General features: G+C 39.4%; 3 protein-coding genes across 3 annotated transcripts; all 3 read right to left on the bottom strand.

Annotated features, from left to right (window-relative positions):
- Positions 1-1280: 1280 nt before the first annotated feature.
- On the bottom strand, positions 1281-2382 carry LOC137140299 (trace amine-associated receptor 13c-like). The gene is made up of 2 exons (XM_067528578.1): positions 2210-2382; positions 1281-2100 (listed from the first exon to the last, which is right to left on the bottom strand). Exons 1-2 carry the CDS (start codon positions 2380-2382, stop codon positions 1281-1283), a joined length of 993 nt encoding a protein of 330 aa, XP_067384679.1.
- A 4815-nt stretch (positions 2383-7197) lies between these two features.
- Positions 7198-8290, bottom strand: LOC137140212 (trace amine-associated receptor 13c-like). The gene is made up of 2 exons (XM_067528411.1): positions 8118-8290; positions 7198-8008 (listed from the first exon to the last, which is right to left on the bottom strand). The coding sequence occupies exons 1-2, from the start codon at positions 8288-8290 to the stop codon at positions 7198-7200; spliced, it is 984 nt and encodes a 327-aa protein (XP_067384512.1).
- Positions 8291-11191: 2901 nt separating this feature from the next.
- Positions 11192-12313, bottom strand: LOC137139305 (trace amine-associated receptor 13c-like). The gene is made up of 3 exons (XM_067526356.1): positions 12228-12313; positions 11876-11999; positions 11192-11461 (listed from the first exon to the last, which is right to left on the bottom strand). Exons 1-3 carry the CDS (start codon positions 12311-12313, stop codon positions 11192-11194), a joined length of 480 nt encoding a protein of 159 aa, XP_067382457.1.
- Between the last annotated feature and the right edge of the window lie 1975 nt (positions 12314-14288).

Genomic DNA, 14288 nt, shown 5'->3' with positions numbered 1-14288 from the left:
TACCGCCCCCTCGTTGAAACCAACCTACCTCTTGTGCCTTTGTTAGGTCAAAGGTGTGAACGCTTGGTGATTACTAAGCTGAAACTACCACCAACAACAGACCAAATATCCACTTCACCAGAAGAGCAAAACTTTCTACCTACAGTTCTTAACTATTACAAACAACCAGACTAAATCAGCAGACTCAAGAAAAATGACAGAAACTCAGCTACCTCTGAAACCAACAAACAATTTTCAAACAGTACTTACTAGTTGAGTATATCTCCTGTCCTAGCTATGTGCTTGTCCAATTGATTGAGAACTCTGTGCCCGAGTTCTGACAAGAACCAGAATAAGAACATTTTACACCTATTTTAAGTCCGTGCACTGGTTTTCTGTCAGTTTTTGTACTCATTGTAAAATTCTTTGACACATTTTCAAAGCACGTTACAGTGTTGCACCAGTCTGCCTGTGTGACATGCGTCCAGGGTTTGAACCAGTCAGTGCTCTCAGATCTTCTGGTTTTTAGTATTTATGGGACACTGGAACAGTCTGCCTGAGGCTCTCAGCACAACAGAAAGGCTTGATGTTTTTAAAAGTAAAGTTAAAACCTACCTTTTACATTTTAATTATTTTATCTACTACTTTCTTATATTCTCCCTTTGTGTTTTTTTTTCATATTTTATTCATTGGCTTTAGCTCTTATGTGTATTTATTATTTTATTTGTGTGCATTAGTCTCACTCTCATAGTCTTATAGCTTTCTGTCAACTTCTATATTCTGATTTTAGGGACATTATTATCAAAATTTAGTTTTTATCTTTTATTGTCTTTTTATAGCTTTCTTTAACTCTCAGTCGTCTGTAAAGCCCTTATAAATGCATTAATCTGTACTTAAGGTACAATAAAAATACCATTTTGATCGATTTGATTGATCAAATCAAACTGCTACATACATACTGTAACAAGAAAAGATCTATTACTTAGATATTACAATTGAGTTTTTATGATTATATGAACTTTTATTATTTTATTGACAGATGTGAAATCACATATTATACTGTGAGCATAAAAACAGCTGTTCGGTTAAAAAAGAGACAGTGAAGCAAATACTACATTGTATAACTGGAGTAATGCAGGTCCTTAAAATACCACATGTGATCATTACTGATGTATTACTACATATATGCATAAAAACATAGATATATAATAGATTTCAGACTATCTTTCACTTCTGTGACTCATCAACAGCATATACTCAACATTCTGTTTGTCTGTTTTCAGTCACTCCACAGTTTCTCTCTACAGTATTTTGGCCTCGCAGGAGTTAGGCTGAAGTATCTGAAGTGTAACAATGAGTTTAACACAATCTCTAAACCACGGGTAAAAAAGGGCATAGATCACAGGGTTTAGACAGGAGTTCAGTAATATCAGAAAGATCATAAACAAATTGGCTGAAGAATCGATTGTGATGTCGTACCCAGAAAGAGACACACAGTAAGGTGGACAATAACACATGAGAAACACAGCAACAACAACTCCAAGAGTCCTGGCTGCTTTCAGCTCTGATTTATTCACAGTTACAGTCACTGATCTCTGCAGTTTGACAGCTGTAATGTGGGAGCGCATGGCACGAGCCTGAGACACAGCCACCACAAACACTCTCACATACAGAATGATGATTGCTGTAATGGGGATGATAAAACCCAAGATAAGGTCAGCAAAAAACAATAAGAATAATATTTTGTTCACACATTCTCCATAGCAGGTGTTATACCTGCCTGGTTGTATCAGGTTATCATATAAAATCAGAAAACTATAAAAAACACAAGAAATCCAACACAGCAGAACACAGACTTCAGCTCTCCTTTGAGTGATTTTGGTGGAATAATGCAGAGGGTCACAGATAGCAACATAACGGTCGACTGATATCAGCACCATGTTTACTACTGAGGAAGAGATAGTGACGAAAGGTACAAAATAAAACCAAGCACACAGCAGGTCACCCAGGAACCAGCAGGGTTCTGTTAAGAGGATCTGAAACGGCATCACAAACAGGCCCACAAGGAAGTCTGAGACAGCCAGAGAGAGGAGGAGGAGGTTGGTGGGAGTGTGGAGCTGCCTGGAGGGAGAGAAAATCCTAGTAATAGTTGACTAACAAAACCAGTGATGAGCAAATAACATACCACACTACAACGAACTATTATTATCACTAAGACATTTATCTGTGCCTGAAGTGGGAAATTGAGGTGATGACCAGCATGTTGAGAGCCACAGTGAGCACAGATACAGAGGAAAGCACAATGTAAAAGAACATTGCTTTTGAGTGAGGACGCATGTGCTTCTTGCAAGAGGCGTTGAGGAGTTGTGGGAAGCAGAGTTCAGCTTCCTCTGGGGTCTCCATCCACATGGAGCACAGAGGAGAAACTGCTGAACACTTACAGGTTTCTAAACAAAGTTCTTTGTCAAACAGCTTAATAATCTCTCCTGTCACCACCAACCCACCCCCTCCACCCCCCACCCCATATGGCCTTCACATTACAAACAGTAAAATTCAATGTCTGACAGTGGGATTCACAGTTCTTTAGAACAATTGTTTCAATATTAAACAGAATGAGGGTACAGTAGTCTACTAGAAGTTATGTTTGACACATATGATGTATGTAAAGAAATAGAAGTCAAGTGTTTGTTAAAATTTAAAAATACATAAAAACTTTGGATTATTCATGGTTGGGATCATGTAAAGAAAATTACCAAAAGGTTTAGAAAAACCGTGTCTAACTACTGAGTCGTGTGTAACTGGATGTTAAAACCATGTTATGCTGTATTATTTTGCTTGTTTTCAGTCATGTGCTAACACGTTTTAAGATGTGCATAACTTGTTGATTAATATAGGTGTTTATGTTTCCTATATGTCCTACAGAAATGTAATTTCTGTAGGACAGGAAAATAAGTCAGAAAAATTATCATTTTTTATTTTGAATACAACAATCGAAAGATCCTACCTGAGAGTTCATGTAACAGACACCATATGACTGTACCTGCAAGTGGCACAAGACGACAGGAGCTACTCTCTGGAAAAGAACATGACGCCATGATCGATCACCTTGGTCCAATGTTCTCAAGAACTTTGTCTTTTTTTGTATGTTTCATGTTTATAAGGCAACTTCTTCCAGAAGAGGCAGGAACATTGGCTGACATATGAGCGGAGGTAGAAGCACTCGGGTGGACTACATCTGGTGTAGATGTTGTAATCTAAAAGAGAGAAGTGACTTCAAAGTATTGGTAGGGGAGATTGTAGCCAGACAACACAGGATGGTGGTGTGTAAAATGACTCTGGTGGTGAGGAAGATGAAGAGGACTAAAGCAGAGCAGAGGACGAAGTGGAAAGTGGGAAGAATGTTGAGTTGAGACAGACTCTGGGAGGTCAGAAGGTGCTTCCAGATGAATGGACCCCTACAGCTAACGTGACTCGGTGTGTGATCTGGAAAGTGGAAAGTGGACAAGGAGAATTGGTGGCTGAATGAGGAAGTTCAGGATTGTATACAGAGAAAGAAGTTAGGTAAGAAGAAGTGGGACACTGAGAGGACTGAAGAGAGTAGACAGGACTACAGGGAGATACAGCGTAAGGTGAAGGTAGAGGCCAAAAACCCGCCAGGCACAACACAAATGGATAGAACTACTGTCTGTGCTTGGTGGACATAGTTTCTGGTCAATTTAGGAAATTTTACGTAACAAGCAGCACTGCTTTTTGGGATGTTACAATATAGTTGGGCTCTAACTGTTTAGAGAAAAGGAATCTTCACTTATGCTAAGCTGTGTACGTGGGCTCTTGGTCGTCCCTGGGCTTTTTTCCAATTAACTGTCTTTTATCAGTAAGTAAACCAACTTTTTTCTTCAATCTAGACATTCTTCCCTTCTGCAGTTCACAGTAAAGTTGTGTTGCATGTTGCCATCATTTTGCTGTGCACATTTCACAGTACAGCACTTTTATCTTTTGCCAATGAAAACAAGGAAATGATGTCACATAATAAACACATTCATCTGCATTAAAGTATCAGTAAATACTGGCAGCATATGGCACAAAGTATCTTTACTTTCACCTGTTCCCAGGTTGGTGTTGTGCTTGTACTTGTGATTTAAGTGATCACTGGATGTGCCATCAGTTTGTCAGAAGGGATTCACATTTAAATTGTCATATGCTTTTCTCTACATTTATCTACATTTTGTTCAGTGTATTTAAATTCATAGTTGTTCTGTCGAGGTAAATAAATGCACCCCTCATCTTCTGTCTCTCTCTCTCTCTGTCATTCCTCTTTATGATGTAGCATGTGGGAAACGTGCTGCCTTTCTAGTGTTGATACAATGGAAAAACTGGTTGCATTTGTTACTTCTAGGTTGGACTACTGTAATTCCCTACTTTCAGGATGCCCCAGTAACTCCCTAAAGAGCCTGCAATTAATCCAAAATGCTGCAGCAATAGTGCTGACTGGAATTAGCAAGAGAGATCATATTTCATCTTCACTAGCTTCTCTCCATTGGCTTCCCATTAAATCTAGAATAGAATTTAAAACCCTGCTTTTTACATATAAAACTTTGAATGATCAGGCTCCATAATATATAGAAGATCTCATAGTACTGTATCACCCGATTAGACCACTTCAATCCCAGAATGCAGGCCTACTTGTGGTTTCCAGAATTTCCAAAGGTAGAATGGAGGTAGAGCCTTTAGCTATCAAGCTCCTCTCCTGTGGAACCAGCTACCAGTTCAGATTCAGGAAGCAGACACCCTCTCTACTTTTGAGTCTAGGCTTAAAACCTTCCTCTTTATAGTCTGTTATAGTTATGCTGCTATAAGGTGGGACCCCCCCCAATGCAAGCAGCCCCTTTTGTCCTCTTGTCCCTCTCTGCTCTCCCCCCACATTTATTTGTCACCACTATATAACATTAACTCCGTGTTTTCATGCGTAGTTGTCTCCCGTAGTTGTCTTTCTCCTTTTCTGTCTCCCTCTCTCTGTCCTTTTCTTTCCAGGTGTTTCTGGCTTTGAAGCTGTGTGTTTTCCACTGTGCAGCTACTGGTTCTACCAAGCTGCCCGATGTTTTGTTGTTGCTTTTGTTGCTCTTTTTCTTTTCTCTCTTCACTTTCCACTCACCCCAACTGGTCAAGGCAGATGGTCGTCCAACCTGAGCCTGGTTCTGCTGGAGGTTTCTTGCAATTAAGGAAGTTTTTTCTCTCCACTGTTGCCTAGGGCTTGCTCAAGGGAGGATTAAGGGTTGCCTATACATACTTGTATAAGGGTTAGGGTAACTATAGAAGTCTTAAGTCTTAAAAGTTAAGTGCTGGGAATACTTTCAGGATGCACTGTAAGTATCTGTATCTGTGCTTCGGATACAACAGGATCTCAGTTGTGGAAGTTGATGAAAGCAGAATTCTGTGATGCAGCTCAACTAGAGTCAAACAGTAGCATTTTGACTCCAGCAGACATTTACAAAGAGGGAGTTTCTTATATAGTGGGGTGTTTCTAAAGTAAAAAGAGAAAAAGCTGGTTTGCAGGAAAGACAAAAACAAGAATAACTTTTAAAAACCATTCAGCACCACTGTTGGTTCAGATAGCACAACATACCACAAGAACTCTTTCTACTATGACATCATCACCGCAGACCAGCTGAAGCCAAATATATTGTAGCTGTATGTGTGTACGCCTGGTAAGACTCCTGTAACCCAGATTCACTAAACATTTCAGCAGAGTGGAGAGATATTTGCTTCGAAGTGTTTTTGAGAGAGCTCACTTTTCTAAAAGGTTGAGGTCACTGAGCCCTATGTGGATTCTTGGAGCTATGGCGTAAAGTCTTTCTGAAACCCAAGTGGCTGATGAGTTTGGAATCTTCTGTATTTACAATTGGTCAGTTGTCAGCCTGCAGCCTGGATTCATTTATTTGTTGGAGTCGTACGCCTCCATTGTTGCCAGACACACAGCTCCAGTGGGTAAAGTGTTTGTTCAAAAACCAACACTGTTGTTAATAATGTGCCCATTCTTCGCAGTGTCTGTAATTCGACCTTAGATGTCAAGCAAGTGCAGTTCACCAGCCGAAATACAAGGAAGTTGTAACGGCCCGCCAGCTCCACTTCCTGCCCAGGACTTTTATTTTGTAGCCCCCTTTACCTGCTACCTGCCTCGTGTTAGTTCATCACTGATTGTTTTCACCTGTTCCCCGGTTCATTTATACCCAGCTCTCCCCACAGTCCCCTGCCAGATCCTCTGTCTAACTCCCGGACAGTGCACCTTGCTCCCTGATTTACCTGACATGTGTTTTTGGATTCCTGATTCTCGTTTTTGAATTGTTCTGTGTCCAAGGTTTGGTTTTGTTCTGTTTTTGTTATCTCAGCCTCATATCTTCGTGTTTAATGTTTTACTACCTGTCGTGCTTTTTTCCATGTCCTCCTTGAATCCTGAGAGGTTTGCCCTTAATAAACCTGTTTATCAGTTAACTCCCTCTCGCCGTCTCTTCACTTGGGTCTGTCCTTATACAAAACGTACATTACATTTTAATTATTTTATCTACTACTTTCTTTTATTCTCCTTTTGTGTTTTTTTTTCATATTTTATTCATTGGCTTTAGCTCTTATGTGTATTTATTATTTTATTTGTGTGCATTAGTCTCACTCTCATAGTCTTATAGCTTTCTGTCAACTTCTATATTATGGTTTTAGAGACATTATTATAAAATTTTTTTTATCTTTTATTGTCTTTTTACAGCTTTCTTTAACTTTCAGTCGTCTGTAAAGCCCTTATAAATGCATTAATCTGTACTTAAGGTACAATAAAAATACCATTTTGATCGATTTGATTGATCAAATCAACTGCTACATACATACTGTAACAAGAAAAGATCTATTACTTAGATATTACAATTGAGTTTTTGTGATTATATGAACTTTTATTATTTTATTGACAGATGTGAAATCACATATTATACTGTGAGCATAAAAACAGCTGTTCGGTTAAAATAGAGACAGTGAAGCAAATACTACATTGTATAACTGGAGTAATGCAGGTCCTTAAAATACCACATGTGACCATTACTGATGTATTACTACATATATGCATAAAAACATAGATATATAATAGATTTCAGACTATCTTTCACTTCTGTGACTCATCAACAGCATATACTCAACATTCTGTTTGTCTGTTTTCAGTCACTCCACAGTTTCTCTCTACAGTATTTTGGCCTCGCAGGAGTTAGGCTGAAGTATCTGAAGTGTAACAATGAGTTTAACACAATCTCTAAACCACGGGTAAAAAAGGGCATAGATCACAGGGTTTAGACAGGAGTTCAGCAATATCAGAAAGATCATAAACAAATTGGCTGAAGAATCGATTGTGATGTCGTAGCCAGAAAGAGACACACAGTAAGGTGGACAATAACACATGAGAAACACAGCAACAACAACTCCAAGAGTCCTGGCTGCTTTCAGCTCTGATTTCTTCACAGTTACAGTCACTGATCTCTGCAGTTTGACAGCTGTAATGTGGGAGCGCATGGCACGAGCCTGAGACACAGCCACCACAAACACTCTCACATACAGAATGATGATGGTGGAAATGGGGATAATAAAACCCAAGGTAAGGTCAGCGACTCCAAATATTTTATTCACACATTCTCCATAGCAGGTGTTATACCTGCCTGGTTGTATCAGGTTATCATATAAAATCAGAAAACTATAAAAAACACAAGAAATCCAACACAGCAGAACACAGACTTCAGCTCTCCTTTGAGTGATTTTGGTGGAATAATGCAGAGGGTCACAGATAGCAGCATAACGGTCGACTGATATCAGCACCATGTTTACTACTGAGGCAGAGACAGTGACGAAAGGTACAAAATAAAACCAAGCACACAGCAGGTCACCCAGGAACCAGCAGGGTTCTGTTAAGAGGATCTGAAACGGCATCACAAACAGGCCCACAAGGAAGTCTGAGACAGCCAGAGAGAGGAGGAGGAGGTTGGTGGGAGTGTGGAGCTGCCTGGAGGGAGAGAAAATCCTAGTAATAGTTGACTAACAAAACCAGTGATGAGCAAATAACATACCACACTACAACGAACTATTATTATCACTAAGACATTTATCTGTGCCTGAAGTGGGAAATTGAGGTGATGACCAGCATGTTGAGAGCCACAGTGAGCACAGATACAGAGGAAAGCACAATGTAAAAGAACATTGCTTTTGAGTGAGGACGCATGTGCTTCTTGCAAGAGGCGTTGAGGAGTTGTGGGAAGCAGAGTTCAGCTTCCTCTGGGGTCTCCATCCACATGGAGCACAGAGGAGAAACTGCTGAACACTTACAGGTTTCTAAACAAAGTTCTTTGTCAAACAGCTTAATAATCTCTCCTGTCACCACCAACCCACCCCCTCCACCCCCCACCCCATATGGCCTTCACATTACAAACAGTAAAATTCAATGTCTGACAGTGGGATTCACAGTTCTTTAGAACAATTGTTTCAATATTAAACAGAATGAGGGTACAGTAGTCTACTAGAAGTTATGTTTGACACATATGATGTATGTAAAGAAATAGAAGTCAAGTGTTTGTTAAAATTTAAAAATACATAAAAACTTTGGATTATTCATGGTTGGGATCATGTAAAGAAAATTACCAAAAGGTTTAGAAAAACCGTGTCTAACTACTGAGTCGTGTGTAACTGGATGTTAAAACCATGTTATGCTGTATTATTTTGCTTGTTTTCAGTCATGTGCTAACACGTTTTAAGATGTGCATAACTTGTTGATTAATATAGGTGTTTATGTTTCCTATATGTCCTACAGAAATGTAATTTCTGTAGGACAGGAAAATAAGTCAGAAAAATTATCATTTTTTATTTTGAATACAACAATCGAAAGATCCTACCTGAGAGTTCATGTAACAGACACCATATGACTGTACCTGCAAGTGGCACAAGACGACAGGAGCTACTCTCTGGAAAAGAACATGACGCCATGATCGATCACCTTGGTCCAATGTTCTCAAGAACTTTGTCTTTTTTTGTATGTTTCATGTTTATAAGGCAACTTCTTCCAGAAGAGGCAGGAACATTGGCTGACATATGAGCGGAGGTAGGCCTACTTGTGGTTTCCAGAATTTTTAAAGGTAGAATGGGAGGCAGAGCCTTTAGCTATCAAGCTCCTCTCTTGTGGAACCAGCTTCCAGTTCAGATTCAGGAAGAAGACACCCTCTCTACTTTTAAGTCTAGGCTCAAAACCTTCCTTCTTTGATAAAGCTTATAGTAAGTTATAGTTATGCTGCTATAGGCTTAGACTGCTAGGGGACCCCCCCCCAATGCACTCAGCCCCTTTTGTCCTCTTGTCCCTCTCTGCTCTCACCCCACATTTATTTGTCACCACTATATAATATTAACTCCGTGTTTTCTTGCGTAGTTGTGTCCCGTAGTTGTCTTTCACCTTTTCTGTCTCCTTCTACCTGTCCTTTTCTTTCCAGGTGTCCCTGACTTTGAAGCTGTGTGTTTTCCACTGTGTAGCTACTGGTTCTACCAAGCTGCCCGATGTTTTGTTGTTGCTTTTGTTGCTCTTTTTCTTTTCTCTCTTCACTTTCCACTCACCCCAACTGATCAAGGCAGATGGTCGTCCACCCTGAGCCTGGTTCTGCTGGAGGTTTCTTGCAATTAAGGAAGTTTTTTCTCTCCACTGTTGCCTAGGGCTTGCTCAAGGGAGGATTAAGGGTTGCCTATACATACTTGTATAAGGGTTAGGGTAACTATAGAAGTCTTAAGTCTTAAAAGTTAAGTGCTGGGAATACTTTCAGGATGCACTGTAAGTATCTGTACCTGTGCTTCGGATACAACAGCATCTCAGTTGTGGAAGTTGATGAAAGCAGAACTTTATGCAAATATTCTGTGATGCAGCTCAACTAGAGTCAAACAGTAGCATTTTGACTCCAGCAGACATTGACACAGAGGCAGTTTATTATATAGGGGGGTATTTATAAAGTAAAAAGAGAAAAGGCTGGTTTGCAGGAAAGACAAAAACAAGAATAACTTTTAAAAACCATTCAGCACCACTGTTGGTTCAGATAGCACAACATACCACAAGAACTCTTTCTACTATGACATCATCACCGCAGACCAGCTGAAGCCAAATATATTGTAGCTGTATGTGTGTACGCCTGGTAAGACTCCTGTAACCCAGATTCACTAAACATTTCAGCAGAGTGGAGAGATATTTGCTTCGAAGTGTTTTTGAGAGAGCTCACTTTTCTAAAAGGTTGAGGTCACTGAGCCCTATGTGGATTCTTGGAGCTATGGCGTAAAGTCTCTCTGAAACCCAAGTGGCTGATGAGTTTGGAATCTTCTGTATTTACAATTGGTCAGTTGTCAGCCTGCAGCCTGGATTCATTTATTTGTTGGAGTCGTACGCCTCCATTGTTGCCAGACACACAGCTCCAGTGGGTAAAGTGTTTGTTCAAAAACCAACACTGTTGTAAATACTGTGCCCATTCTCTGCAGTGTCTGAAAAAAAAAAGTGCACCTCTACTTACATTTAAATTTAATCATTCGGGCGATGCGTTCATCCACCTTATAAGTGAAGTAAAAGGCGAACAAAAAAAAATCATTAAAGCAAAGTGCTATGAGAAGAAGTGCAGGAAAGAACAGAGAGGATTTTGGGTTTTTAGATTTTAGTACAAAGCTTCAGAAGAGTTCTTTTTTCAGCACGGTTTTTTATTATATTGGAAGTGAGGCTGCTAAGTATTTAGAGTTTGGTAACTCAATGGTCACTGAGCTGAAAATGCCATATTTAAAATGTACGAGGTGGATAAAACATTAGAACCATCTCTACTTACAATAATCTCCAGTGCGACCTCACTTCCCACTTTGACCTCAATAATAAACACATAGCAGAATTATCACCTTTCTGACAGTTTCAACATAAAAACTGAGAAATTATACCAGTGTAAAAGTAGAATTCGAGGCAGAGCTGCTGTGTTGGATGCATTAATTTGCAAAGGTGGTCATAGTGTTATGCCTGATTGGTTTATAATGATAAAATACTTAATGGCATCACTACAAATAATATTAAAATATGGAACTATAATAACATTTTTTTTATTGATCAGCACACTTTAAAAAACAGATTCTAAAACAAACAAAAACGAATTAAGTTTATGTCTCATATCAGTCACTCCTGGAAATTTCATTAAAGTATGTTGGCCTGATAGGAGCTGGGACGCAGTATCTCAAGTGTAACAATGACTTTCACTGATTTTCTGAACCAGGGGTAGAAAAGACCATAGATCACAGGGTTTAAACTGGAGTTAAAAAATACAAGAAAAACAATAAAGAGGTTATTTGAGGAACCCCAAATGATGTCATAGCCAGAGACACACACACTATAATATGGACAGTAACACGTGAGAAACACAGCAACAACAACTCCAAGAGTCCTGGCTGCTTTCAGCTCTGATTTCTTCACAGTTACAGTCACTGATCTCTGCAGTTTGACAGCTGTAATGTGGGAGCGCATGGCACGAGCCTGAGACACAGCCACCACAAACACTCTCACATACAGAATGATGAGGGTGGAAACAGGGATAATAAAACCTAATGCAAGGTCAAGAGCTACTATGACATTAATCACACATTCTCCATAGCAGGAGTTATACCTGCCTGGTGGTTTAAGGTTGTCAAATAACATAAAGCTGTAGAAAATAGAATAAGTCCAACACAGCAGAACACAGATCTGAACTCTCTTCTGAGTGATTCTGGTGGAATAATGCAGAGGGTAACAGATAGCAACATAACGGTCGACTGATATCAGCACCATGTTTACTACTGAGGCAGAGACAGTGATAAAAGGTAAAAAATAAAACAGAACACAAACCAGGTCACCCAGGAACCAGCAGGGTTCCATTAGGAGAATTTGAAACGGCATCACGAAGAGGCCCACAAGGAAGTCTGAGACAGCCAGAGAGAGGAGGAGGAGGTTGGTGGGAGTGTGGAGCTGCCTGGAGGGACAGAAATTTATTCCTGTGATATTACAGTCAGTAATATCTTTAACATAAGAAATTGTTTTCTGAACAGCAATGACATTAGAAATGACAGTGTTTTTAAAGACTGTTTACAAGTAACCATCTTACCAAACCACCAGGATGTGATGTTTAGAAGTCACTTATTACTATTAATTTTACTACATCAACATACAGTAACATCAAAGCTAAGACATGTATCTGTGCCTGAAATGTGAGATGGAGATGATGACCAGCAGGTTAAGAACCACAGTGAGCAGAGAGATGAAGGACAGCAGAATGTAAATGAGCATTGATTCAGAGTGAGGACGAGTGTGTTTCTTGCAGGAAGTGTTGATTTGTGGAAAGCAGAGTTCAGCTTCATGCAGTGTCTCCATCATCAGAGAGAAAGAGGAAGATGAAGCTGCTGAACATTTGCAGCTTTCTGAGCAAACCTATGTGTTATACAAGCCCCCTCCAGCCCCCTCCTCCTTCCTTTCTCTTAGCCATCCCTCATGTGTAAAGAGAGCATGATGCTCTCTGTCACTCTCTGAAACTATTGAATCCCTGGTGTAACAGGTTGAGTTTGTTTTGCTTTGGCTGCTAAACAAACAGCAGCGTCACTCATGACCTTAAGGAAAAAAAGTCAATGGGCCTTGTGCAACAAAGGCTTCATATTCTTATGTTTCCTAATCAAAAGAGTGCTACATGTCAGATTCAGCTAACTCCCTTAATACCTGTAGAGCTGAAGAATTACATGTCCAAGGGATTTAATAATAAAGATTTTTAATAGTCCAGAGGACGACAGTCAATGAAATATTAATTTGCCACTAACATCATGTGATACTACACTGACAGGTGTTTTATAAACGAGGATGTCACATTTAAGGTTTTTAGCTTAACTCAAGTGCAGGTTGCAGGAAAGGAGTTTAAACAAAATGCGAAGAATTTATTTTTACTGAGCATGTGGCAAACAGACAGGCAACACAAGTAGCCCTCAGTGCAGCCTGGGGTATTAGGTCAGGCCTACACCTCCTACCTGTATGACAGGAATCACAAACATTCATAAACTGTGGCTGGATTTCAATACTGGCTTATGACCCTTGGAAGTTAACGCGGCCATTTTAAGCATTATAGACAGATTTTTCTGAAATGTGTTTCCCCTGTCCAAGCTCGCCTTATTTAAAGAACATGCAGAGCTTGTGACAGCAGTTCTTCCACATCAGTGAACTTCCCATTAACATCATTTCTGACAGAGAACTGCTATCGAGTCCCATCCTGAGTTGTTTTTCCGCTCATGCCTTTGAACTTTTGGAAGAAATACCCACCAAAGCATCAGCTCTGTCTCCGCCCCAATTTTGGGTCTTAACTATCATTGACACCTCAAAAACATTGCTAAGTTATGGCTAATTCTCTCTCTCAGAGACTAATGCAGGTTTTTATGTCCAGCAGACTGGACTATGGTAATGTCCTCCTCTCTGGTCGGCGCAAATACCTCATAGACCAGTTACAATTGATTGAGAACTCAGCTGCCCGAGTTCTGACAAGAATCAAAATAAGAACGTTTTGCACCTATTTTAAGTCCGTGCACTGGTTTTCTGTCAGTTTTCATACTGATTGTAAAATTCTTTCACACATTTTAAAGCACCTTACGGTGTTGCACCAGTCTTCCTGTCTGACATGCGTCCAGGGTTTGAACTAGTCAGTGCTCTCAGATCTTCTGGTTTTTAGTATTTATGGGACACTGGAACAGTCTGCCTGCGGCTCTCAGCACAACAGAAAGGCTTGATGTTTTTAAAAGTAAAGTTAAAACCTACCTTTTACATTTTAATTATTTTATCTACTATTTTCTTTTATTCTCCTTTTGTGTTTTTTTTCATATTTTATTCATTGGTTTTAGCTCTTATGTGTATTAATTATTTTATTTTTGTGCATTAGTCTCACTCTCATAGTCTTATAGCTTTCTGTCAACTTCTATATTCTGGTTTTAGGGACATTATTATCAAATTTTGTGTTTTCACAGCTTTCTTTAACTTTCAGTCGTCTGTAAAGCCCTTATAAATGCATTAATCTGTACTTAAGGTACAGTACAAATACTATTTTGATTGATTTGATTAACTCAAACTGCTACATACATACTGTTACGAGAAATGATCTATTACTTAGATATTATAATTGTGTTTTTATGATCATATGAACTTTTATTAAGACGCATATGACAGACATGAAAAAAATCACATATTATACTGTGAGCATAAAAAAAGCCTCTCGGTTAAAACAGAGACACTA

The sequence above is a fragment of the Channa argus genome, chromosome 13 (assembly GCF_033026475.1).
Source record: "Channa argus isolate prfri chromosome 13, Channa argus male v1.0, whole genome shotgun sequence".
Classification (NCBI taxonomy): Eukaryota; Metazoa; Chordata; class Actinopteri; order Anabantiformes; family Channidae; genus Channa; species Channa argus.
This window is presented reverse-complemented; position numbering and strand designations above follow the sequence as displayed.